The sequence below is a fragment of the Triticum urartu genome, chromosome 3 (assembly GCF_003073215.2).
Source record: "Triticum urartu cultivar G1812 chromosome 3, Tu2.1, whole genome shotgun sequence".
Taxonomy (NCBI): domain Eukaryota; kingdom Viridiplantae; phylum Streptophyta; class Magnoliopsida; order Poales; family Poaceae; genus Triticum; species Triticum urartu.
The window spans coordinates 226,423,680-226,450,063 of record NC_053024.1 but is presented as its reverse complement, the minus strand read 5'-3'; the positions used below and the strand labels follow the sequence as shown (position 1 = coordinate 226,450,063).

The window sequence follows — 26,384 nt, the reverse complement described above, 5'->3', positions numbered from 1 at the left end:
GTTTACTTATAATCAAACAGACAAGTAACACTAGCAGACGGAAGAGGGTTCAGACATCACACACAACTCATGCAACCAATTAAAGTAACAATAGCTCACACGACAATAACTACTAACTCAATATCCAGCAAAGGGTCACAACAATTCAGCAAGGATACATGAGGATTCAGCAAAGGTACACAAGTAACAAGGTAAATTTCAGACTCAATAGTGCATATATTTAGGGAACAGGAACAAGAGAAGATAGAGATTCAAAGCCTATGGGTCTTGATGATCTTCAATTCGAAGCTGAAGAGGTTGCAGGCGAAGAAGAATAAAAGCAGGACCACATTGGAGACGATCTGTAGTAGGAGAGGCTTCCGCGTGGTCGTTGAGGAAGAGTAGCAGAGAAGATTCCTTGGGAAGATCCGGAGCAGAGCACCACCAGAAGGCCCGACGCCCCTGGCCTTTAGTCAATCCTCTCCCTCTCAGCAGCGAGGAGGAGGGGAGAAGGAGTGGCAGCGGCAAGGCATAGGAGATGCGGCGCTGGTGGTGACGATGATGACTGGATGATGGCGCTGGTTATGGTGGAGGCGGGTGATGGAGATGGTGGAGGCACGGTGGTGGATCAGGCGGCGCTGGCGTTGATGGAGGCGTAGTGGTGGATCCGGTCGTTACCCTGCCTCCCTGGCCTTCGTTTGGTGTGGTGGGTGAATAGCGAGGAGGACCAGCCGCGCGTGGCAACAGACAGTTGTCTGGCCGGTCGCGCCAGCCCCCGGCTCCTCTCATGCGTGCCACAGGACGCTTCCTCTGGTTCTTTTCGGTTTTGCCCCCTTTAGAACTGAACTCTTCTCCAAGTTGATCCCTGTTTTAGTGTTGGAAGCATTTTCGATGAAGATTGGGTGCCTAAACGCACCAATTCTGCATAATATGAAGAAGTGTTGTAAGAAATGTCATAATAGGAACATTTCTGTAGGAATGAATATTTTATAAGTAATTATTGTGGTCAAATGTTTAACTTGAGATGCAAAAAGGCTTAAAATACTATATGCATAAATGTGCTATCAATTTCCCCCACACCTAGATCTTTGCTTGTCCTCAAGTAAAGGAGAATGATGGTGACACTACCCACACTGCCTAGTAAAGATGCACTTTTGGAAAGATAGTAATTCCGACAATACTGGAACTAGGCAACTGTACTCTACTGAAGCTAGATTGTGATAAGCAATAATTTATAACACACTGTAAATGTTCCAAGTCAATGGCCTTGAGTGAAAGTGAATCCTATTAATCAAGAGCTGACTGTGTCTTCAGCCCTAAGATAAGATAGGACCCCAAAATCAATTAAAAAACAAGTTACTTATAGAATTTAAAGCACAAGTGAAGATATTGTATCAGTCTCACTGAAGGAGCATACTACCGATCCCGAGAACATAGTATACACCTGGCTCGACCAATTATTATTATTATTATTATTATTATTATTATTGTTATCTCCCCAAAGGAACATACCACCGATCCAGAGAACATGGTATACACCTGGTTTGATAATTATAGCAAATTTTAGTTATTGTCTCCCTAAAGGAACATACCACCGATCCAGAGAACATGGTATACACCTGGTTCGACAATTATATAAAATTTTACAGTCCAATCTACCATATTTCACAAGCCACCGATCCAGGGAACATGACATGCTACTGTAGGTCGATCGGACTTAAATAATTATAAATATTTTATTTATTTATATGAAGATTACTTAGCTTAAGTAAAATAGCAGTAATTGAAAGAGAAATCCATAGCTAATGGCACTGTTTTTCACAGACTACAGATCCAGAGATCATAGTTACTACTTAAGTGCCCCCAGCTACTTAGCTTAACTTGGGACAGTCAGACACAGCACATCAATTCATCAGTAGGTTTCACTTAGACTCAAGGCATTCCCATTGAACATTTACACGGAGGTATAAAGTATTCATTATCACAATTTACCATAAGAAGAATACATCTGCATAGTTTTAGTATTAAGAGAATAAACAATCTTCTTGAGGTAAATCCTACTTTGCAGTGATGAGTAACGTGTCACAGTGCAGAAAAAGAAAGATTTTCAAGGCAATTCAATGCCAGTCCTCATACTAAATTTTCTAAAGGTTGCTTCAAGTGGAACAGAATCACCTGGTATTTGTATAATTTTCTCCCCTAGTTTCTTTTCTCCACTCTTCCCGTTTTGTATTCCCTGTTTGTGCTCCCCTTGCCTTTATTCACTGAAAAAGAAAGACATAAACACATAAAAACTCTTCTGTGAAAACTAAATAGAAAAAGAACTTATTAAAGATTCAGGTTGCCTCCTGAAAAGCGCTTGTTTTAGGTCTTTAGCTTGACCATGTCTCTTCAGTAGGGGTCAGGGTCCTGCAGGGATTGACATCACCCCTTGGCTCCCCTCGCCTTCTTGAATTTCCTTCTCCAGGTCTTGATCTTCGCTTGCATTCTCATCTTCAGAAATCAGAGGTGTGTCTCCAGGGATATAGGGCTTCAATCTTTGACAGTTTACAAGGAAGAGACCTCCAGAAGTACTTTGCACTTGGATAGCACCACTTTTCAGAATCTTCTTCACCTTGCAAGGGCCATACCATCTTGACTTGAATTTACCGGGAAATAAATGAAACCTCGTATCATAGACCAATACCAACTGTCCAAGATGAAATTCTTTCCTCAATATATGCTTATCATGCCAGATCTTGGTCTTTTCTTTGTAATTCTTGCACTCTCGTAAGAGTCAGCTCTCAGTTCTTCCATTTCACAGAGTTGAAGTTTTCTATGTTTTCCTGCTGTATCAAGGTCCATATTTGAGTTTCCTTAGTGCCCATTGGCTTTGTGTCAAGTTCAACAGGTAGATGACATGCTTTTCCATATATTAACCTGAATGGTGACATTCCAATTGGTGTTTTATAAGCTGTCCTATATGCCCAAAGTGTGTCTGGTAATTTCAGTACCCATCAGACCTTGCTTTGATACTACCTTCTCGAGGATAGCCTTTATTTCTCTATTAGACAACTCCACTTGTCCATTTGCTTGTGGGTGATATGGAGTTGTAATTCTGTGATTATGACTCCATATTTTGCTAAGAGAGATTCTAGTTGTGAGTTGTTGAAATGTGTTCCTCCATCACTGATAACAATCCGTGGCACACCAAATCTTGGAAAAATCACTTGCTTGAAATAAATTGCAAACTGACTTGGAATCAGCGTTGACGGTTGGTACAGCCTCAACCCATTTGACACATAGTCCACTGCCACCAATATGTATTTGTACCTTTTGATGATGGCAAGGGTCCACATAATCAATTCCCCATACATCAAAGAGCTCTACTTCAAGAATTCCTTTTTGAGGCATCTCTTACCTTTTTGAAATCTTTCCAGTCCTCTGACAAGGATCACAAGCTTCAATAATAGGAATGTACATCCTTGAATAAAGTTGGCCAATAAATCTGCTTGCAAAATTTTTGCTTGAGTCTTTCGTACTTGCCAATGACCTCCATAAGGGGATGAATGGCATATGATAGATCACACTTTTTAGTTTCACTTCCGTCAAGCTCTTGAACCAATACCATACAGATAATGCTAATTAAGTAAGGTTCATCCCAAAGAATTGGCTTTCATATCTGAATAGGAAATTTTTTCTTCTTTTGATACCCAAAATCTGTAGGAACTTTGTTACAGACCAGATAATTAACTATATCTGCGTACCTATGGTGTATAAGTTTTGTTACTAGTCCTTGCATATTTCCAACAGGTAAGCACAGAGACTTCAAGGACTCTTACCAAGTCGGCATTGTTTTGCAATCTCGACAAGTGATCTGCCAGAAAATTTTCAGCTCCTTTCTTGTCCTTGATTTCCACATCAAATTCTTGAAGCAGGAGTATCCATCTAATTAAACTTGGCTTAGCTTCTTTCTTGCTGAGTAAATATCTGATTGCAGCATGGTCTGTGTAAACTACACAATGAGATCCCACAAGATATTGCCTGAATTTGTCAAAGGCATACACTACTGCCAGCAACTCCTTTTTGGTGGTTGTATAATTAGCTTGAGCATCATCAAGTGTTTTGCTAGCATAGTATATGACATGCAAATCTTTTCCTTTTCTTTGTCCAAGTACTGCACCTACAGCAAAGTCGCTTGCATCACACATTATCTCAAATGGTAATTCCCAGTCAGGGGGTTGCACTATGGAGCTGTGACCAATGCTTCCTTGAGCAGGTTGAAGGATTTTTCACATTCTGCATCAAAGTTGAACTTAACATCATTGTTAAGGAGATTAGTGAGAGGTTTGGCTATCTTGGAGAAATCCTTTATGAATCTTCTGTAGAACCCAGCATGTCCCAAAAAGCTCCTCACTCCCTTCACATTTACAGGTGGTGGAAGTTTTGATATTACTTCGACTTTTACTTGATCAACCTCAATTCCTCTTTTAGATACCAAATGTCCCAAAATAATTCCTTCCCTTACAAGAAACTGACACTTCTCCCAGTTTAGGACTAGATTGTGTTCTGAACACCTCTGAAGAACTGCTGCCAGATTATTCAAGCAATCTTCATAACTTTTTCCAACAACTATAATACATCTATGAACACCTCCACTTTGATTCCTATCATATAAGAGAATATAGAGAGTAAACCTTTGAAATGTTGGGGGTGCATTACAAAGATCCATAAGCTATATTCTCATTATATGTATAGCAAATGTTCCGTATGGGCAACGTGAAAGTTGTTTTGTCTTGATCATCGGGTGAATTGGGATTGCAAGAATCCTGAATACCCATCTAAGCAGCCAGAAATATTATGCCCAGCAAGCCTTTCCAGCATTTTGGTCAATAAATGGTAAAGGAAAATGGTCCTTCCTTGTTACTTCATTTAACTTTCTGAAATCATTAACCATTCTCCACCCGGTACAGTTCCTACTAGGAATAGTTTGCCCGTTGTCGTTGTTCAATGACAGTATATTCCCTCCTTTTTGGGCACCATGTGAATGGGACTCACCCACTCGCTATCCGAAATTGGGTATATGATATCAGTGAAGCAATTTCAGAATCTCCTTTTTGACCACCTCTTGCAAATGGGGATTTAACCTTCTTTGGTTTTCTCTAATTGGCACACTGCTTTCTTTCAAGTAAATCCTATGAGAGCAGACAGCAGGGTTTATCCCTTTCATATCATCAATCGAATATCCGATAACATCCTTGTACTTTTGCAAAACTGCTTGAAGCCCTTTTATTTGCGTTTTCCGTCAACTCACTGTTTACGATAATTGGCCACTGGTTTTCATTATCTAAGAATGCATACTTCAAACTTTCGGGAAGTTGTTTCGTTTCTATTTGCCTTGGCTGTATCTTCTAATGGCCTGGCACTGCTTTCCCACATGCTCACAGGTCTGATTTCCTCATATCTAATTTCACTATTGTCCTCCTCAACTACTTCGCAACAATTACTTCCATACCTCTCTTCATAACCTTCTTCCACACATTTATGTAGTGTATCAATACTGTAGCAGTGTTCTTCACTCTTTGCGGAACATGTGTTGCATGTTCATGTTCAAACTCCACCTTTTCATTTCCGAACCTCAAGCTCAATTTAGCTTCTTGGACATCAATAAGTGCACCAGCTGTGGCCAGAAAATGGTCTTCCAAGTCACACCTCACTTTTGTCCTCCATATCTAGCACTACAAAGTCAACGGATAAGCAAACTTCCCAACTTTGATTGGAACATCCTCAAGAATTCCAACAGGTCTCCTATATGTTCTGGGCCAACTGAAGAGTTATGGATGTTGGATTTAATTCTCCCAAGAACATCCTTTTGCTAACTGAATGTGGTAACAACTAACACTTGAACCCAAGTCACATAGGCACTGTAAGTTTTGTTTCCAATCACACATGGCACACAAAAACTTCCTGGATCATCCAATTTTTCAGGCATGGAGTTCTGAATTATTGCACTGCATTCCTTTGATAGAGTTACAACTTCTGGCTCAGACATGCTTCTTTTCTTTGTTAATAATTCCTTGAAATATTTGCATACATCTGGAACATGCAAGATAGCTTCTAGAATAGGAATAGTAATCTGAACTCCTTTCATAGTTTCAACGAATTTGGCAAATTGCTTGACATCTTTGGGTTTGTTGAACCTCTTAGGAAAAGGAATACTGCTGGTTGTTATTGCTTCCTCGAGCAAAGGCTCAGCTCTTGTTTGAAAACCAGGAAATTCAACTCCAGTTTCAATTTGGTTATCAACTTATTTCTCCTTTATTCTCGGATGACGCTGAAAGAAGTTCCAGATGAGCTTGGCCTCATAGCAAGTGGCACATATGTCTTCGAAGTAGGGAGTAATGGCCTGTCATAACTCCACTCCTTGTAGTCACTGCATCAACTGAAGATATGCCCCACAATGGGCTTTTAGGTTTGGAATTGGTTGAGCAGGCAGTCTTGCTTCATTTTCTCCCACCATACTATCCATCTTGCTCAAGCACCTTAACAGAGTCTTTTAAGCCATTAACTTCATTTGCCATCTTGATAATCAATCCCAACTGCATCTTCATGATTTCCTCCATTCCATTTGACTGGACATTTTGTTGTTCATTCTGCCTCAGCACTTGAAATTGACCTGGATGATTTGGTGGTCGATTTCCTTGTATTGTTGATCCACTTGCATATGACTGATTGTTCTTGTACGAAAAGTTCGGATGGCTCCTCCAAGAAGAATTGTAGCTGTTTGAGAATGGACCTTGACTTTGGGCATAACTCACTTCTGAAACCGATGATCCAATTGCTGAATAAAAGGTACATTCCCCTGAAGGATGACTTGCTTGGCCACATACATCACACATTTGAGGCACACTTACTGAAGCTACAGATGTACTAATGCAATTTGACATGATACTATCCATCTTCTTGTTCAAGATTTCAATCTAGCCGCCATGTTATCATTTGCAGACACATTATACACACCTAGGACGCGATGGTGCTATTGCTCTTTCACTTGACCACTGGAAATGGTGAGAAGCCATACTTTCAATCAATGCAAATGCTGCATCAACAATTTTGTTCATGATTCCTCCTCCGGCAGCAGAATCAACAAAGGCTCTGGTCTGAGTGAGTCAGTCCTTTGTAAAGGTTTGTAACACCAGCCATCCTTTTCTAACCATGATGGGGACACATTTTGATTAAAGAGTTGAATCTTTTCCATGCATCATACAAACTTTCTCCATCATATTGAGTAAACCTTGTTAACTTGTCCCTGTATTCAGCAACTTTTGTTGGTGGAAAGTATCTCTCAAGAAATGTCTGCAGTATAAGGTCTCCCAAGTATCTTTCAGATGTTCAGGCAATGAGTGAAGCCATACTCTTGCTCCATCTCTCAAGGAAAATGGGAATAGTGATAATCTGATAGCACTCGGTGAAACTCCATTTTGCTTGAGGGTGTTACAATACTCCAAGAAAGTCCTTATATGCTCATGTGGGTCTTCTAAAGCTGTTCCACCAAATCTGGACTGTTGTACCATGTTAATCAGAGCAGGCTTCAATTCAAAATTGTTCGCCTGAATAATGGTTGCACCATTTCTCCTGGTATCCCATGATCCCTTGGGATCCACAAGTCCCTGAGCAAAGGTACTTGATCAGTCATCTTTTCTTCTTCTTGATCTTGCAAAGTTTCAGCAACTTGAAACCGTGTTTGATTCTCTCTTCTTCTTCTTCTCAATAAAGTCCTTTCAATTTCTGGATCAAATGGCTCTAGTGAATATTCAGGATGAAGCATAAGACAATTTCCTGTAAAAGTTCCTGAAATTGACACATGCTAGTTTCTCTCAAAACTGCAGCCAATGTTAGGAAATTGTTAGTTGCCAGCAATACTACATAATCGACCTAAAATAAATTCTGATATGATTCTACTAATGTGCTAATGAAATTTAAATCCCGGCAACGGCGCCAAATGATCAAGTGTAATATAGCAGGGTTTTTACGCCCAAACTACGGATGTCGTGTTCTCCACAGGGATCTAGAACTTCGAAGCACACATTCGAAACATTCAGAACAACAGAGCAGATGATCAAACCATAGTGATAACAAGCAGCCACTGGCACAAGGTAAAACCAAATAATAAGCAGCAAAGGTAAAGGGTTCAGAAATAGGATTGTCTCTTTTTAGTGGTTTTCTTGTAATCAAACAGACAAGTAACACTAGCAGATGGAAGAGGGTTCAGACATCACACACAACTCATGCAACCAATTAAAGTAACAATAGCTCACAGGACAATAACTACTAACTCAATATCCAGCAAAGGGTCACAACAATTCAGCCAAGGATACATGAGGATTCAGCAAAGGTACACAAGTAACAAGGTAAATTTCAGACTCAATAGTGCATATATTTAGGGAACAGGAACAAGAGAAGATAGAGATTCAAAGCCTATGGGTCTTGATGATCTTCAATTCGAAGCTGAAGAGGTTGCAGGCGAAGAAGAATAAAAGCAGGACCACATTGGAGACGATCTGTAGTAGGAGAGGCTTCCGCGTGGTCGTTGAGGAAGAGTAGCAGAGAAGATTCCTTGGGAAGATCTGGAGCAGAGCACCACCAGAAGGCCCGACGCCCCTGGCCTTTAGTCAATCCTCTCCCTCTCAGCAGCAAGGAGGGGAGAAGGAGTGGCAGCGGCAAGGCATAGGAGATGCGGCGCTGGTGGTGACGATGATGACTGGATGATGGCGCTGGTTATGGTGGAGGCGGGTGATGGAGATGGTGGAGGCACGGTGGTGGATCAGGCGGCGCTGGCGGCGGCGTTGATGGAGGCGTAGTGGTGGATCCGGTCGTTACCCTGCCTCCCTGGCCTTCGTTTGTTGTGGTGGATGAATAGCGAGGAGGACCAGCCGCGCGTGGCAACAGACAGCTGTTTGGCCGGTCGCGCCAGCCCCCGGCTCCTCTCACGCGTGCCACAGGACGCTTCCTCTGGTTCTTTTCGATTTTGCCCCCTTTAGAACTGAACTCTTATCCAAGTTGATCCCTGCTTTAGTGTTGGAAGCATTTTCGATGAAGATTGGGTGCCTAAACGCACCAATTCTGCATAATATGAAGAAGTGTTATAAGAAATGTCATAATAGGAACATTTCTGTAGGAATGAATATTTTATAAGTAATTATTGTGGTCAAATGTTTAACTTGAGATGCAAAAAGGCTTAAAATACTATATGCATAAATGTGCTATCACCAGGTGACGGAGTGATGTCGCGAGCGGGCTCGGCGGACATCCGAGAGGATGCGGGCAGCTGCTCATCCAGAAGCTCAAGGCGTGCTCCGCGCCCAGTACCTGCACCATGGTTAGATAGCAACAAGGGGGTATATGCAGCATCAACAAATTGATCAGGCAAAGGTAAAGCGTATTTCTCAGGTGCAGTGAGAGTGGTGGAGGTGACCGGAAGTGCGGAAAAAGGAAAAACATTCTCATCAAACACCACATCACGTGAAATGTAGATGCGATTAGAGGGAACATGAAGACACTTGTACCCTTTATGACTGTAAGCATCAATGAAACTGACATAGTAATTATGGCCACTAACATAGGTTTGGGCATGGCCTCATACATTTGAAAACACAAGTTCAGGCGGTTTATTGACTGCACGACTTGACTCAGAAAAAGGAAGTTGATGACTCTTGCCTTGCTGACAGGCATCACAAACTGCATCAACATGTCTATTTGACACTACTGTAAGCTCATGACGATGAAGTACATGGCGAACGATGGGAGTGGCAGGATGACTAAGGCGTGCATGCCAATGTGACGGAGACACACGAACACCGCTGAAAGCACTAGGAGCTACTGGCACATCAAGTGCATAGAGACCATTATTACGCAGTCGACCTCTAAGGAGTACGTCCCTCGTGTCCCGATCCTTAACAAAAAAATAAAAATGATGAAATTCAGCAAGAACATTATTATCACGGGTAAGTTTAGGAACTGAAAGTAAACTAGGTGAAACAGTGGGAACACGAGGGACATTAAGAAGACGTAATTGTGTGGATCGACGTTTAAGAAGTGATGCCTGACCAATATATGAGATGTGCATACCTTCCCCATTAGCGGTGCGAACCTGATCATGTCCACGGTACGGCTCCTATGTAGAGAGCTTGCCCATCTCACTCGTCAGGTGATTGGTAGCTCCCATATCCATGTACCGACATGCATCAATTGGATAGGAAGGAGGATGCCCCTGCTCATGACTCGCCAGGCCAGCCTGCTTCTCATTACCCTTGCCATTGTTCTCGATCCCCAAGAAATCCTGATTCAAGCGACGATGACATCAAGAGGTAAGGTGACCATCAAGTCTACATAGCTGGTAGGGGACCTGAGCACCACATGAAGGACAGCAGGCACGGACTCGGCCTCCCGTCGAGGTAGTGGTGTTCCACGAGTTAGGCACGGTCGGCGGAGGTTTGCCACCAGTTGGTGGCTTGTAGGGCTTGCCCTTCCCAGTGTTGCAATGTTGGTGGAAGGGAAACTCGACGTAGAGTGGCGAGCCTGGATGCGCTGCTCCGAAGCGAGGAGACGTGTGTACAACTAACGCGGCTGAATGGGAGTGTCACAACCATTGATATTCTCCACCAAATTATCATAGTCGTCACTCAGTCCATTGAGCACATAAGAGGTGAACTCCTCCGGACCAAGAGCCTTGCCAATCGAGGCAAGTGTGTCAGCCATACCCGTCACCTTGTTGAAGTAGTCAGTGACGCTGAGATCATGAAGCTTCACCTCCCCAAGCGTAGTGCAGATAGCATGAGCCCGCGCCTGAGACTGTGAAGCAAAACTGGTATGAAGAGTCGTTCACGCATCCCGAGATGTAGCGGCGAAGATGACTAGTGACGAGACCCCCTTCGTGAGAGAGGACTGGATGGCAGAGAGTATGGCATGATCCTAAGCAACCCACGCATGATGCCCCGGGTGGTATGGCGGGGGGCACGGCAGAGTGCCATCGACAAAGCCCTCCAGGTAACGACTGCGAAGAAGTGGCATCACCTAAGCACGCCACAACAGATAGTTATCCGTCATCAGCTTCACCGGGATGAGATGCGCAAAGTAGAACGGTGCATTGAGTACACCATGATCCGAAGACGGAGACGGTGCATAAAAACCCTGAGGTGAAGGACCACTCGGTAGCACGGAGGAGGCCACCAGCTCAATCGACGGACCACCGTAGGGCGCCCCATACAAGAAGGACGCGCCATAAGGAGGCGCGGTCACCGAGGCAGTCGGGTAGGCGTAAGACAACGGAGCAGTCGTAGATGTAGTCGACCATGGAGGGGCCGTGGCGGCGCCGTGGGATCCTGTCGCCGGCGCTTGCTGCTGCTGTTGGGGCAGAACGCCGCTGGAAGCGGCCGCGGGCGCTGCACCATATGTCGGCGCTGGTACGCCTGGTAATCCATATGCATACGCGGGCGCTGCACCATATGCATGTTGCTGCTGGTACGGCTGGTAATCCAACCAGGAAGCAGCCACGGGCGCTGCACCAGATGCATGCGGATGTGTACAGGGCGGGGCGAGGCCATTAGGAGCGGCGGCGGCGTAGTTGCGTAGATCGGCCACTGGTGTCGCGTTCGGGACCAGACCAGGAGATGCTGCGGCGGCGTAGTGGACCGGCGGCTCGGCGGCGCCATGGGAGCCTGGAGGCGTCTGGACGGGGAACGGAGGGCGGCACCGGCCTGGGCCGCGGCAGCCATGGAGGCGGCGCCCAATGGGATGAGCGGTCGCGACGCAGGAAACAAGGAGGTTGGGGCGACCTGAGCAGCGGCAGCCGGGGCGATGAAGGGTGAGACGGCGGCGGCGGTCGGGGCCGACGGCATCAGGGTGATCGAGAGATCAAACGAGACAGGAGCTGAAGCGATCGAACCTAATCTAATGCCTGTTAAACATTAGGGTTTGGGAAACTGCACGACATCCAATATGGGTGTGGCTAGAATTGGATAGTACAGAACTTATAATTTAATTTTTATGCTGCCTAGAATTGAAATTGGGTGATTTCCCCTTCGTACTATTGCTTGTAAATATTTTACTATTAATTTAATGAAAATACCATTGTTCTACAGTCACAGGTTCAAAAAGACACAGACGATATCTCACGCAGCCGCAGCTGGGCACTCAGCATCAGAGCAACAATCCTATAAGGTCTGATAAGATGCATGGTGAATTTTGCCTAGCTCTTTGATTGTGGATTTAGGCTAGAAGAAAGAACACTCTAGGAAGTTGATGTAAGTAATCATGGCTACTAGTAGTTGAGGATAATAGCAGAACAAAAGAGTGTCGGTCTCCCAGCAACGTGGCAGTTCAACCACAGAACTAACAACCTAACATGCATATCGTTGTTCTATGGTCACAGGTTCAAAAAGACACAGACGATATCCCACACAGCCGCAGCTGGGCACTTAGCATCAAAGCAACAATCCTATAAGGTCTGATTAGATGCATGATGAATTTTACCTAGCTCTTTGATTGTGGTTTTAGGCCAGAAGAAAGAACATTCTAGGAAGTTGATGTAGGTAATCTTTGGCTACTAGCACTTAAGGATAATAGCAGAATAAAAAGAGTGTCGGTTTCCCAAGGCGGTTCAACCACGGAACTAACAGCCTAACATGCATGTTGGGATACAAAATAGGAGTGGTACTCTGGTAGTAGTAGATCAATTCCATATGAGATTACAACAACCGGCCAGCGTTGTCGTGGATTCGCTTTGTTTGTATTTGACGAAACGTGTAATGCATGATTGATGACTCGCATAATTAAGAAGCTTAGAACGCCCCCGCAAGATGAGAAAGAAGAAGCTTAGAGACGATGATGAGTGTGTTTCAGACGAAATGCGCTGTACTAGGTCTAACAGAAACACGTCACGGATCGAGCATAGTTTAGTGAGAGACGGCGGAGCAGTAGCATCATCACTCTGCAGCAGATGGCATGGATAGGCAATCCCCATGAGAACCCTGGATAATCAATCACATTCCAGATTACCGGTACGGCCAAGCTGACGGGGCGCATCTAGATTTACACGCACGATTAGAAGACAGTGACCGGTCAGCGTGGTGCCGCTCCATCATAAAGAAGAAGGTCCGGTGGGGCGGGGGAGTTGAGAGAAAGAAGAAGGGGCGAGGCATCTATCTATCCATCATCGGCGGGGCACGCTGTTTGGGCAGGTTCACCGCACGCACCAATTCCCATACTCTCTGTGCATGGGTACGCACGCTCTGCCGGCCGGACGGACGGAGTGTTGAAATTCGTCCACACAACCGATCACATCAAATCATAATAAACATAAAAATTTTATAGCCTTTTGTCGTGCCCTTTGTTTCTCTTTTTTTATTTTCTGTTTTCTCTTTTTCTGTCAATGTTACATGATCAACCTGGTGCATATATATATGCAGACCAGTACACGGACACAAGCCCACGCCCATGATACAAATCCTGACCGGACTCCTGTGCAACAACTTCTATTTAACTACGACTAGGACTAGGACTAATTGTACTTACGTGGACCAGTGTACTCTGCGTATATGAACCGAACACAAACCAACCTAACGCAAACACGTATAGGAAACTAGACTCACACGCACATGTAACCACAGCACGTATGTGCATGTATACCTGTCTATTTTGCTCAAGATTACAGCTAACAATCTCTTCCTAATCTTGACACTTGTCTTCTGTGCTTCTCCGATCTTGAATCATTGTAAATCCATCCCATGTCAACTCATCTGCTCACCCCACGACAAATCAAATTGACGGTCTTGATTGCTCGTAAAAATGTCTTCCTAATTTCAACTTGGCGAATTTACGGACCACTTCAATTATGTCTTGAACTACCAAGCCTCGCCAGTAACCTGTGGAATACCCCACCCGGTGGATTTCACCATCCACCCTAGCAAGATACATGCCGGCTTCTTATGGATCACACCACCCTTGAAGAGACTCACCTTCACTGGTTTACCGCCCCCACATAGTTGAACTTGATCCTCTCGTCGAGACACATAGACGACCTGGATGGGCTTCATCTTCAATGCCTCCTCACAAAGACGAGTACTTGGACATGACGACGCTGACACAACGATGATGACCGACCGACCGAGATGTGTTGACTCGCACGACTCCTTGACTCATCAAACTCCCGCAGACGATGATCTTGATGAACTTCCGGCACCATACCTCAGTACCACCGCTCCCATCAATGATCATCTTCCACTGCCTGGAATGGGGTGCCACACCTGGACAGTTTTGCATGCTGGCGTGTCAGTTTGCTATCGTGCGATCCGGGTGAAGCGAGAGATGGGCGCCGCGGGTCTGTTTTCCGAGTTAGATTAGGTGATTCGAGGGAACTACGTGGGTTTGTGTAGCTGCGTCAAATTGTGACGTCACAGCTATCAAACGACGGACGACTTTGTCTGAGCATCTCCAGCCGCGTCCCCAACAAGCTCCTCCACGACCATTTTTTAGTGTTGGCATCGAAAAAACGGCTCAGTTTCGTTCCCAACAGGTCCTTCTAGGAGCCTATTTTTTGCCGGTTAGGTTTGAAACTGGCACCGGCAGACACAGGCCGAACCCGGCGCGCTGGAGGGCGCTCGGGGGTGCCGTGGCAATCGTTTTTGACGCGAAAGAACGGCAGGCCTGCCGACTCAGCAGCCCCCGCGCCTCGTCGTCCTCATCGCCTTGGTTTCCCGTGGGGAATCAATGCCAAGGCTGCCGCCGGTCAGCCTTCCATTGCTTCCTCACGGGGCGGCGCAGTGCGGCGACGCGCCCCTTCCCGCCATGCGTACACACGTTGCCGCCCTCTGGCCGCTATAAAAGTCGCCCCCTCCCTCGCCGGTGGAAGCACCCGCCCGCAGCCCCCCTCTCTCGTCGCCGACGCCCTCTCTTTCCCTCCCTCCCCGTCTAGCCACCGCGTGCACGCACAACAGATGGGCGAACTGTTCCCCGGCGACGCGGCGGCGGCCAACGGCTTCGGCCATCGCTCGCTACACGAGTGGGAAGCCCACCTCCTCCACGAGGCGAACTACCCGGTGCCCCCTGACATGCGCATGCCGGGGCGGTGGAGGCTCAGCGTCGGGGGCGTCCCCGTCCCTCCTCTTCCCGACGTCGAACACCCCGCCTACTTCCACGCCAAGATCGAGCATGTGCGGGCCTCCCTGTCGGAGGAGGACTGGGCCCTCCCGGAGTATGACGCCAGCAACCACGAGGCGTGAGCGGCGTACTTCAAACGCCAACGGGCGGAGAGCGTACTTCAAACGCCAGCGGGCGGAGCGGCTAGCATCCATCAACAACGTGCCAGTGGTGTGGGGGCGCAACAACAGCGACGGTCGCCGCCTGTGGTGGGGAGCCCCGGGGGCAACGATCCGCCGCTCGAGTACCCGGCTGCCCCGGCCCCCCGCCGGAGTGGCGGCGCGTGGCTGCCGAGGAGAATGCTGGGTGGGTCCTCCTCCTCCTCCTCCCGATCCTCCTCCCACTCCTCCCGGTCGCCGGCACTCGTCAGCGTCAAGGCCAAGCCCGTAGAAACGCCGCTTGGCTAGCGCACCCGCAGCGTCGGCTTCGTCATCAATGAGGGCGGCCGTGCCTCCTCCTCCCCCTCCCCCAACCTCGTCAAGCCGAGGACGGAGCCGGGGCTCGCCACCGTGAAGAGCGAGCCCGATGATGCACTCGATGACGAGGCCGCCATGAAGTGGGCGCGGGAGGATTGAGCCCGGCTGGAGATGGAGCGCCAGCGCCACGCCCTGGAGGAGATCGCCCCGCGCCGCCGTGGACGCGAGGAGGGAGGCGTGATCGTGCTCGAGGACAGCAACGAGGACAACGCGCCGCCGTCGGCCAAACCTGTCCGCCGGGGCGACCCCGGGTAGGGGTCTAGCAGGGATGGCCATGTGAAGGAGAAGGAGGACGGCGGCGGCGACGACTACGCTGCGTTCAGCCAGTTCTTCGGCCTGTAGGCGCGGCCCTTTATTTTTTAGTAGATTTTATGTTTTCTATATGTAAAAAAACTGTGGAATGCCTAATCTATGACGTGTTTGCCGAATATATGTCTTGTTTGTCGAATTTTGACCGAATGTTTTTTTTTAATGTTTACAAAAAAAGTCTGGGGCGGCAACTGAAAACCTATCTCATGATGAAAATATCGCCGGTTCGCCCATAAGTGGTGCTTTTTCTGACCCACCGGGGCAAATGGCTAGAGATGCTCTTAGAAAATGCCGTAGCAACAACTTGTCTTTACGCACAAACGGACAGTTGAAAAACGAGGTCGTACCAAAGCTCGCCCGCGCAGCGCCGTGTCCATGGCCAGGCCCAGGCGGCCTGCCACGAGCTTATAAAAACTGCACTGCTCTTTTTTCAGTGAACACATATGCGTCGCAGTGGCTGCGGGGTCCAATCCTGATGGGGCAAGCGCCTCTATTATATGAAGTTGAATCTTTTATGCCCGCAAAAACATTATATCTTTTTCCCGCAAAATAAACTTTGTGTCTTTTATTGTTTTGCTAGTTCTATAAAAAAATGTTGATTGCGTATAAAAAAAGTTAAAAAGGTATTAAAAATGTTCCTGATATATACAAAAAATGTACAATGTATATGAAAAAAATTAGTCATCAAACATTAAATATTTGAAAAAAAAATGTTAATCATCTATTTCAAAATATTAAAAGTGTATAAAAATGTTCATTATGTATATGGAAATTTTGAAACATGCACTAAAAATTTGAACAACAAAACATAAACTTTTAAAAATGGTGATCGTGTATTAAAAAAATTTAATCATATATTTCAAAAAATTGAACTTATATTCAAAAAATCCAGATGTATAAGGTAAATATACAATCTGCATGAAAAGAAGTAGTTGTGAAACATAAATGTTAATCATGTATTAAACATTCCTGATGTATACACAAAATGTATGCATATGAAAAAAAAACTAGCCATCAAACACATATATTTAGAAAATGTTTATCAAGTAATTAGAAAGAATTAAACTTGTATAAAAACATATTGTTGACGTATATGAAAAGTACATACATCAAAAATATTTATTTAAAAAATGTTAGCTGTGTACTTTTAAAATGTTTAGCATGTATAAAAACCAAGAAAAAACTATACAAACAACACATAGAAAACAAGACAAATGACAATCAAAAAGGTTTTTATGTGAAAACCATAAAGAAACACACAGAAAAAGAAAGAAATAAATGAACCCAAAGAAAACCAAAAAAATTGGTGAAAAAGAAATATAAATACAAAAACCAGAGAGAATAAATGAAAATCGAAGAAAGATAAAAGGAAACAAAACAATGAAAACAGAGAAAAGAAAAGAAAACCAAAAGAAAAACGAAGAACAACAGAAAAGAAAAGAAAAACAAGTGAAAAACAAAGAATACAAGTGTAATATAAAGAAAACTGGAATTATAACGGAGAAAAGGGAAAAACAAAATATGGTTAAAAAATAAAAATAAAAAGGAAAACAAAAGAAAAATGAAAAAAATGAAAAATGGGAGAAAACCGGAGCAGAGCAAACCTATAGTGAGCGAGTCCTGCCCTAATTTGCCGGGGTAGTTTCTATCTCGCTATAAGCAAGATATAGCTCTTGCGGAAAAACATTAGTTAACTATGAGAACTCATAACTCACGAGGGATATGCCACCAGAGAGGCCCACACGTTGCACTAAGGGTATTATTTAGTCGACTGGCTCAACATTCAACCGGTGGCCACCAAATAGGCCGACATGGTGAAAAAAAAGCAGAAAAGAAGAGAACAAAAAGTTTCCCTCACCCGTGAGAGTGGTTTATTGTCAGCCCGTTTGGGGCCTTGGACCATAGGTGATGATCCAGCCTCGTCGTCGACGCTGCTCACCCATCTCGTCTTCACTGGGTTGCAGCTCTGCATGCTCGTGGTCGCAACACTCGGTCGCCGTGTTTGCACTCTCTCTGATCTCTCGTGGCACCACCATCCAGCGTGTAGCAAACCTCGTCGCCTTTCCTACCCCCCCCCCCACCCCCCCAATCACCGGTAGCAACACTGCCATCGCCGCCCCTCACTCGCTATCATTTGGCTTTGCACGACTGTGTCCTAGCAAACAACAAATTTTAGGAAAAAAAATCTTCAATAGTCGCCGGTCGCTGCACAAAATTCGCCGGTCCCAGTAAAATTATCGGCGGTTCTAGAAAAAAAAGATGCTTCCACATCGTCGGTCACGGCAAAAAAATTCGTCAGCAAGAGGTTAGGAATCAGTGGTCTCGGTTAAAAGGTAGTTCGTCAGCACCAGACTCCTGGAGAACGTCAGTCAGATAACATTTTCCCTTCCTTTTTCTTTTGTCACCATGGGGATTATTGGATTTGACCTCCGGGAGGCGCCAACATAAACCCAAAACAACCGAAGCAAAGCAAAAGCCAAGTAGCCAACCGAACCAAAGCAGGAGCGAGTCCCTTCTAGAGAGCCCCTTGAGAGTCGCCTGTAGCTTCCCCGATCCCGCCCGATCCCCAATCTCCGACGACGGCGATGCCGGCCGGACGAGAGATGGGAGAGGTGTGTGGAGATCTGTAAATAGCAGGTCTAGGATTAGATCGAGTCTTGCCCAAGTGGTGTCTGGCGCTATGCCGTGGTGGAGCGCGCCGCCGGCGCACGCGAGCTGCGCCTGGTGGCTAGCGTCGGCGTTTCTGATGGTTGCGGTGGCGAGGTGCTGCGTGCAACCGGAGGAAATGACGGCGGCGACTCCTTCAATAAGCTCGTTGTGTTTCCTGTTAAGGTGGAGGCCCGGCTGCTCTTCCCTTTCTTTTCAAGCCATCGTGGTGGTGGATGGAGGCAGAAGGAGAGGCGGCGAGCTGGACTTTGCAGTTTGGGAAGGAGCTCATCCTCAATGGGTTTGAGACGAGGCAACGGCGCCCGCTTCGGCTGTCGGCAGCCGGTCCTCACCGTCTCGCCATTGAATATGCTGGCCGAAGGGCGGCCCTTTCTCTTCCTCCCGGCCTGGTGCCTAGATGGGAGGCAGTTCATCTCCGAATCGGAGTCTAAGGCTTCTTCTTCTGCGGTGTTGTGCTATGGGAGAAGCAGCTGCGGAGGTCCCGACGTACCAAGTGCTAACGTCCCCGGCGACGACGGGATTGGATCCGGTTGGGAGATGATTTGGACCCGATTGCATTTCTTGTTTCCTGTTCGGGGTCCTCCATGCAAAAAGCAGGGACTGGTCTGTAATTTTCTTTCCTTTGTGTGTCCTGTTGTAAACTACGGTGTGCTAGTGCTACCGATCTATGGTTAATGCAGTTTCTGGGTCGCGTGACCCATCTTTTGTTCAAAAAAAAAGCAAAAGCCAAGAGCAGATCCGTGGTGGGCACAAAAACTTGGAGAAAACGTAACCACGGCACGTGCAGCCTGTGATGCATACTATAAGAGGAGTTCACCTCACCTAGCCACAACCTCCATCCCCGGAACATCTTGACCAACTGCGCGCACCTCATCGGCCCGCGCCCGCCCGCTAAACCCTACCCTACTCGCCGGCGACAGAGGTTTTCGCGAGCTCGTCCGACAATGGCGTCCCGTAAGTCCCCCTCCGATCCTGCCTGCCTTGTTAGGTTTCCTCTCTTTTTTAAAAAAGAAAAAATTGATCGATGTGAATTGTGATGATGCTTTGGTTTGGTGTCTCTCTGCTGCAGGCCTCAAGTTTGAGAACTCGTGCGAGGTCGGGGTGTTCGCGAGGCTCACCAACGCCTACTGCCTCGTCCCGGCCGGTGGGGCGGGGAATTTCACCAGGTTGGCTGTCCTCGACTCGATCTGTCATGGTTAATCGCGACCCCCTCCCCTGGTGGCTTCTTCTCTTCTAATTGGTCCTGTGGTTGCAGTGTGTTTGAGGCCGATCTCGCCGACACCGTCCCGGTGGTCAAGGCATCCATCGGCGGCATGAGGATCCTCGGGACATTGTGCATGGGCAACAAGAAGGGCCTTCTTCTACCACACACCACCAACGACCAAGGTAAGAAAGAAAGGTCCTTCCTTGTCCAGTGAGTGAGTCAGCAGTGACCTGACATGGGTTTGAAATGCCTGCCTGCCACAGAGCTCCAGCACCTCAAGAATAGCCTGCCTGATGAGGTGGTCGTCCAGCGTGTCGACGAGCGGCTCTCCGCCCTCGGCAACTGCATTGCTTGCAACGACCACGTGGCTCTCACAAACCCAGATCTCACCAGGGAAACCGAGGAGATCATCTCGGACGTTCTTGGGGTGGAGGTGTTTAGGCAGACCATCGCAGGGAGCATCCTGGTCGGCAGCTCCTGCGCCTTCTCCAACAAAGGGGGACTTGTAAGCTACGCTCCTCATCACACCCACGCCAGCTACCTAGGGTTCAACCTAGCTCACTGCTTGATTTCTGAAACTCGTCGACCTGACTGTTCGTGTGTGTAGGTTCACCCGCAGACGTCGGTGGAGGACCTGGACGAGCTGTCGACGCTGCTGCAGGTGCCCCTCGTCGCCGGCACCGTCAACCGGGGGAGCGAGGGCATTGCGGCCGGCATGGTGGTCAACGACTGGGCGGCCTTCTGCGGTTCCGACACCACGGCCACCGAGCTCTCAGTGGTGGAGAGCGTCTTCAGGCTGAGGGACGCCCGGCCGGGGGCATTGGGCGCAGACGTCAGGAAATCCTTGGTTGAAAGCTGCTTTCTTTAGGGGAATTTTGCCTTGAGGGATTTTCTCCCTTGCTGTATCTGTGTTTGCCATGAATATTCTGAAGTAGTACTTTTAAGCTCGTGATAAGACTTTCAAGTAGCAAAGGCCGGAGGGTTTATCTCTGAAGACCTGAGTTATAAACAAAAATGAGGGGCACAAATGACAATGCAATAGCCAAATATTGCGAGTTCTACAGTTCTGTTTTTCAGCTCAAGGCCTCTTTGGAGGAATAGTATAAGTGATATGACATGCATCTCAATTGTCAATCCTATAGTATAGGGAAAGAGATAGAAAGAGAAGTCACTTGATTCATAAGATACGAATTTTTACGTTGGTTCAGACTAATGTCATTTTTCCTTTGAAATGTGAAGGATTGATTTCAATCCTACACAGGAATAGAAATCCATTCCTACAAGCTTAGTGCTGCAAAGAAAATTTTCCTGCAAAATTCCTATCCTTTAGAATCCCTACAGAATTGCTCTAAACCCAAGTAAAATTGGCCTAAAGTTTTCTTCATAGGTTGTACCAAAGGAACGCTGCAGATTAGACAAGACCACTACACTTTATTATAAGAAGAAATTCCAGGAACAAACTTCAATGTCCACATCCATCATACGAGCATCAGTAGAGAATTCCCACAAAAAGCAATCTAAGGCCCTCAGCCATCGGTCCTTCAAAAATTGCTGGTAAAATAGGGAATATTTACAGGGAAACAAGTAGAAAGAAACATAATTCAAGGATCAACATAAATAAGAATCTAGGGCAGCAGCTCGATATCTATTCCTGGCAGAAAGTTCAGTAGTGCATGAGCACCCAAGTGCAAAACAAACACTAGTGGTTCGTTACATGACCAAAACATTATTATCTCAATCATATACTTTAGCAGAAACCCGTAAGCAGCAAATGTATATTGCATGGCAACGGGATGAACCTAACGGTATTCCAGATCCTACTCGAGCATGTCAGATAATGTCTTCTTCTTGTTGAATGGATCGGTAGCAGCAAGTAAAGACGCGATGACACTATTGGGGAAAATGTTATCAGCCTTCATCCTCTCTCTAAATCCATAAACAGGTGTCTTTGCATGCACATATGCATTTAGCAGCAACTGGTACTGCCTAACCCTCCCATTATAACCCATCTGCCGCAACTGGTCAAACACCTTCTCTGAATTGTGGATGTCCCCTTTCTTTGAATAAGTATCAAGCAACATGAGGTATGAGCTGTACTGAGGCTTCATCTTGTTACTTTTAGACAGCTTGTGCAGTATAGATTCAGCTTTATCCACCTCTCCAGCACCCACATAGAGCTTCACCAGCGAATCAATTGTTGAGATGCCTAGTCTGCAACCATCCTCATCCATGCGCTTTGCTAGCTCCTTACCCTTCTCGAGAAGGTTTTGATCAGCATACACCTTCATCAAAGCATTGTAGAATTTGGAGGAGAGTGTTTTCCATGTCGCAAACATATCCTCAAAGACTTTCTCTGCCCGTTCAACGTCTCCAAGCCTACCAAAAGATTCTATAGCAGACAAGCACTCGTCTAGACGAGGATTGGCCTCGCAAACCTGCCACATCCGCTCAACATCATCCTTCTTTCCAAGAAAAGCATACAAAGGTAATAAAATCTTGCAGGCATTGCGGTTTCCTTTGATATCACCACCCTCCATTGACTCCAAAATTGCTTCAGCTTTCTCACGGTGACCAGCAAATATGTAGTGTTTTGCAATTGTTGCTTGAAACAGAAGATCTGGCTCAACACCTTCTGCTTGCATCGACTCAACAACTTTTTCCATACCTGCAATATCTCTTATAGCACCTTTGGTGTCCACAAGGAGCTTATAAGTGAAGAGTGATGGTTTCACATTCTCCTTTTCCATCTTCGCGAGAACATCAGCAATCTTCTTCTTGTCCACCCTTTTGTACAGTAGCAGAAGCTGATTGATAGCAAATACTGTAACTGGGAACCCAAGATCCTTCATCTTATTGAAGACTTCCTCTGACTTCTTCACATTTGCTTCAGACACACAATTAGCTAAAAGAGTTCTGTATACAATCTCACCCCTATGAGATATAGGAATGCTATCTATATACTTTTCAGCTTTGTAAACACCATGAACTTTAGCCACCAAATCAAGGCGCGAAGCATAATCACGTTCTCCCAGATCAATTACTTTGGAATCTTCAAGCCACTCCAGGAGCTGCGTAAAAGTGAATGAATTATCTTTCATATAATAAGACAAACATGCTGGGATAAGAGACTACAATAAGAACAGTCATGTATTCTCATGATACTATAGAGACAAGTAGTAAAGAAATTAAACCGGTGGCGATTGACACGGCAAAAGGCTATATAAGGAACATGTTTTATTGTTCAAAGAATGTTAATTCCATTGTATAGCTATGAAACAACAAATAATAGGCGTTCTATAAATGGTTTGAAGAACAAAAAAGGACTTGAGGTTGTACAAATGCATCCAGTAAAAAAGTAACTTTGACTTCATTTTGATTTAAGCCAGAGATTGCTTGCATGTCTATCCATAATATGAGCAGCGTGTAAAAAAAAGAATTCACAATCATGGGGAAATAGACAGAAAAGTTATACAGGGCAAAAGTTAAACACCTGCAATGCTTTGAAGTAGAACTTCCGCTTCCTAAGGTTCATAATGACATAAAAGATATCACTTCTATCAAATGTATTGCCACCATCAAGCCATTTCTTCAGTGTTCCAGAGACACCATTCCTTGGAGCTTCCAACATCACCTTGAGAAGGGGGGACTGGGAGGCCTTCTTCATTGGCTCCTTGTCAGGTTTTGCATCAGCATCATCTCCCAACAAGCCAATTCCATCAACAGCATCATCATCAGAACTCTCTTCAGATGGCAACTCCACATCCTTTTTATCAGCTTCTGGCGGAACCTCGAGATCAGAAAACCCGTCCTCCAAGTCATCGACCTTGTCACCAGAATTTGCACTAGTCTGAGAAGAGAAACTCCTACTCCACATGGACCAGCCAGATGAGAACGGCAACCGACAGGCTGGTGGCTTTGGTGTACTGCAGCAACACGATTTCTGGCAACCCTGCTCACAGTGTCGTTCTGCATTCTTAGTATCAGCACTTAGAAGTACGTCAAGGCTTGCGCAACTCCGGACACTTGCAACCTGGCGGGCACTGACCCTGAATCAGAGGCAAAAAATGTCAGCTAAACCAGTTAACAGAATTAAACTGTGTATGCAACACAAGATGCATGTTATATAGTCCTGAGCAAGCAGCCACAGGCAGATAAAATAGGTATAACTGGCTCATTTCATGAAAGATGGGCACATAATTGGACATCAATCAAGTAAAAGAAAGGACAAGTATGGTACTTCAATCAAGCATCAGAAAGAAAAAAGGAAACGGGGAAATGCCAAGGCTTCAGGTACGTGGACATCCAACAGCATCGTGCGGAAGCAGGGGTGTCGGGGTGAGAACTGCGATTTCCGACTACAGAGCAGATCAAGGAATAAATGAACCCAACGACGGTGCGAGCTTTCCACCTCCCATCACCTGGAGATGCTATTATCAATGGTTACGATAGATCGCGACCTATTATTAAATGGGGATCGCGCTAGTACGGCACGGGGAATCAAATCAAAGGAATCTATAGGACGAAGAGATTTAACTGGCGTCGCCGCGACAAGACGAAATATACTGAGCTAATGGAACAGATCACGCGTCAGACTGTCCGCTGAACCCACTGACCCATCATCCGGACAAGAGCATCTGAATCCCTAGAGGGAGGCGGGGAAGGGCGGTACCTGAGGGGGTTGGCGGCTCGGCGGAGCGCCCACATGTTTGCGGCACGGGAGATTGCTGGGCGGCGGTGGCCTGAGGCGTTGGGGAAAGGGGAGGCGGCGGTGCGGGGAAGGGGAACGCAGCAAGGGGGGGTGGGGAGGGAGGCGGCTAAAACCCTAGAGGAAGACGGGCTGCCTTTTGGGAGCGGGGAGAGGGGAACCTAAAACCCTAGCCGCCCGCGAGAAGAGGGGAATGGATGGGATAGAGGCGCGGTTCGGCGAGGAGAGTTTAGATACTTTTGTTGGGGCGCTAGGCGGAGAAATTACACTGTTCTTCCTTCATGTGCAACACTTTGGTACTGCAACTTTAGAAACATAATATTACGGTTCTTATATACATAAAAATATGTAACAAATACGGTTCTATAAACGGTCACCTCATCTCAATTGGTCCGTTGTTTTAGTGTCGCCGCATTTTTATGCAAACCCACCTCGCATTTTTGGAAACCAACGCGCGCTCTGGTTTGGCACCACACGTTAGGGTCATCGTCTCGAGCCCACTTGTCGGTCACACACGCCGAGTAATCAAATCGCCGCGGCCTTATTCAATAGTCACCTCCACTCCACCACTCCTCTCTCTCGTCGCTCTCGTCCCATCGCCTCCCTTCTCGTCTTTATCACCCTCATCTCTCTCTCTCTCTCTCAAATCCCTAACCAACCAACCAACCGCCCGTGCCGCCAATGGCGAAGACCAATGTATGGAAGATGATGGTCGACAACTAGGTCGGCACCGATCCGGTCAAGGTCGCCATCGCCCGCCAGATCATCGCCCGGTTCACAAGCGTACCATTGCTCGTGAATCACGCAAGGGGGTTGCTCAAGCAGTTCAAGGAGGGTGAGAAGGTTCGTGTGTTCCGGACGGCAAGGGTGTGCCTGTGGTTGCCATTGTCGTGTGGTGCATGCTCGAGTCGTGGTCTGATACGTCTTGGTCGTATCTATTTTTCCGAACACTTTTGCTCTTATTTTGGACTCTAATTTGCATGATTGGAATGAAACTAACCCGGACTGACGTTCTCAGCAGAACTACCATGGTGTTGTTTTTTGTGCAGAAATAAAAGTTCTAGGAATTAGACGAAACATTTTGAAGACTTTTTAGGGAATAAATAAAAAATACTGGAGCAAAGATCTATCGGAGGGGGTCCACCTGCAACCAACAAGGCACCAGGGCGCGCCCACCCACCCCCTATGACACCCTGTCCGGTTAAGATCAAAGGGACCAGATGGCACCTAACCAAAAATCCACTTGCTATATATAGGGGGCAACCCTAGCCCTAGCCTGTCCAGTCCATCCAATTGCTACCTCTTGAGCACTGTGTTGGTTTCCCTTAAGAGGAAAGGGTGGAGCAGTAAAGCAGCGTAAGTATTTTCCTCAGTTTTTGAGAACCAATGTATCAATCCAGTAGGAGACCACGCGCGAGTCACCTCGTACCTACACAAACAAATAAGAACATCGCAACTAACGCAATAAAGGGCTTGTCAATCCCTTCACGGCCACTTGCAAGAGTGAGATCTGGTAGAGATTACAATAATAAGATAATTTTTTTTGGTATTTTTATGATATAGATTGAAAGTAAATAAAGCAAAATAAAATAGATTGGAAACTTGTATGGTGGAAAATAGACCCGGGGGCCATAGGTTTCACTAGTGGTTTCTCTCAAGATAGCATTAGTATTACGGTGGGTGAACAAATTACTGTCGAGCAATTGATAGAAATGCGAATAATTATGAGAATATCTAGGCATGATCATGTATATAGGCATCACGTCCGCGATAAGTAGACCGAAACGATTCTGCATCTACTACTATTACTCCACACATCGACCGCTATCCAGCATGCATCTAGAGTATTAAGTTCATAAGAACAGAGTAA

General features: G+C 46.2%; 2 protein-coding genes and 1 non-coding gene across 3 annotated transcripts; 2 read left to right on the top strand and 1 right to left on the bottom strand.

Moving 5' to 3' along the window:
* Window positions 1-7,168: 7,168 nt before the first annotated feature.
* LOC125549639 lies at window positions 7,169-7,276 on the top strand. Its single transcript, XR_007301415.1, has one exon. It is a non-coding gene; the product is annotated as a small nucleolar RNA R71 (small nucleolar RNA).
* Window positions 7,277-18,368: 11,092 nt separating this feature from the next.
* On the top strand, window positions 18,369-20,872 carry LOC125543694 (eukaryotic translation initiation factor 6-2-like). The gene is made up of 5 exons (XM_048707151.1): window positions 18,369-19,559; window positions 19,675-19,771; window positions 19,861-19,991; window positions 20,073-20,314; window positions 20,417-20,872. Exons 1-5 carry the CDS (start codon window positions 19,550-19,552, stop codon window positions 20,675-20,677), a joined length of 741 nt encoding a protein of 246 aa, XP_048563108.1. The 5' UTR covers window positions 18,369-19,549; the 3' UTR covers window positions 20,678-20,872.
* Window positions 20,873-21,423: 551 nt separating this feature from the next.
* On the bottom strand, window positions 21,424-24,709 carry LOC125543693 (pentatricopeptide repeat-containing protein At1g80270, mitochondrial). Its single transcript, XM_048707149.1, has 3 exons — window positions 24,479-24,709; window positions 23,300-23,855; window positions 21,424-22,877 (listed from the first exon to the last, which is right to left on the bottom strand). Exons 1-3 carry the CDS (start codon window positions 24,511-24,513, stop codon window positions 21,627-21,629), a joined length of 1,842 nt encoding a protein of 613 aa, XP_048563106.1. The 5' UTR covers window positions 24,514-24,709; the 3' UTR covers window positions 21,424-21,626.
* Window positions 24,710-26,384: the final 1,675 nt, after the last annotated feature.

What these genes read in the sequence shown, in the direction of transcription:
- LOC125543694 (XM_048707151.1), top strand. An exon ending in GGGGCGGGGAATTTCACCAG is followed by an intron (nt 19,772 to 19,860) that starts GTTGGCTGTCCT and finishes CTGTGGTTGCAG; the next exon opens with TGTGTTTGAGGCCGATCTCG. An exon ending in TCTCCAACAAAGGGGGACTT is followed by an intron (nt 20,315 to 20,416) that starts GTAAGCTACGCT and finishes TCGTGTGTGTAG; the next exon opens with GTTCACCCGCAGACGTCGGT.
- LOC125543693 (XM_048707149.1), bottom strand. Translation starts at nt 24,513, where the DNA reads ATGTGGGCGCTCCGCCGAGCCGCCAACCCCCTCAG. An exon ending in CGAGCCGCCAACCCCCTCAG is followed by an intron (nt 23,856 to 24,478) that starts GTACCGCCCTTC and finishes CCTCTGATTCAG; the next exon opens with GGTCAGTGCCCGCCAGGTTG. An exon ending in TCTACTTCAAAGCATTGCAG is followed by an intron (nt 22,878 to 23,299) that starts GTGTTTAACTTT and finishes ACTTTTACGCAG; the next exon opens with CTCCTGGAGTGGCTTGAAGA.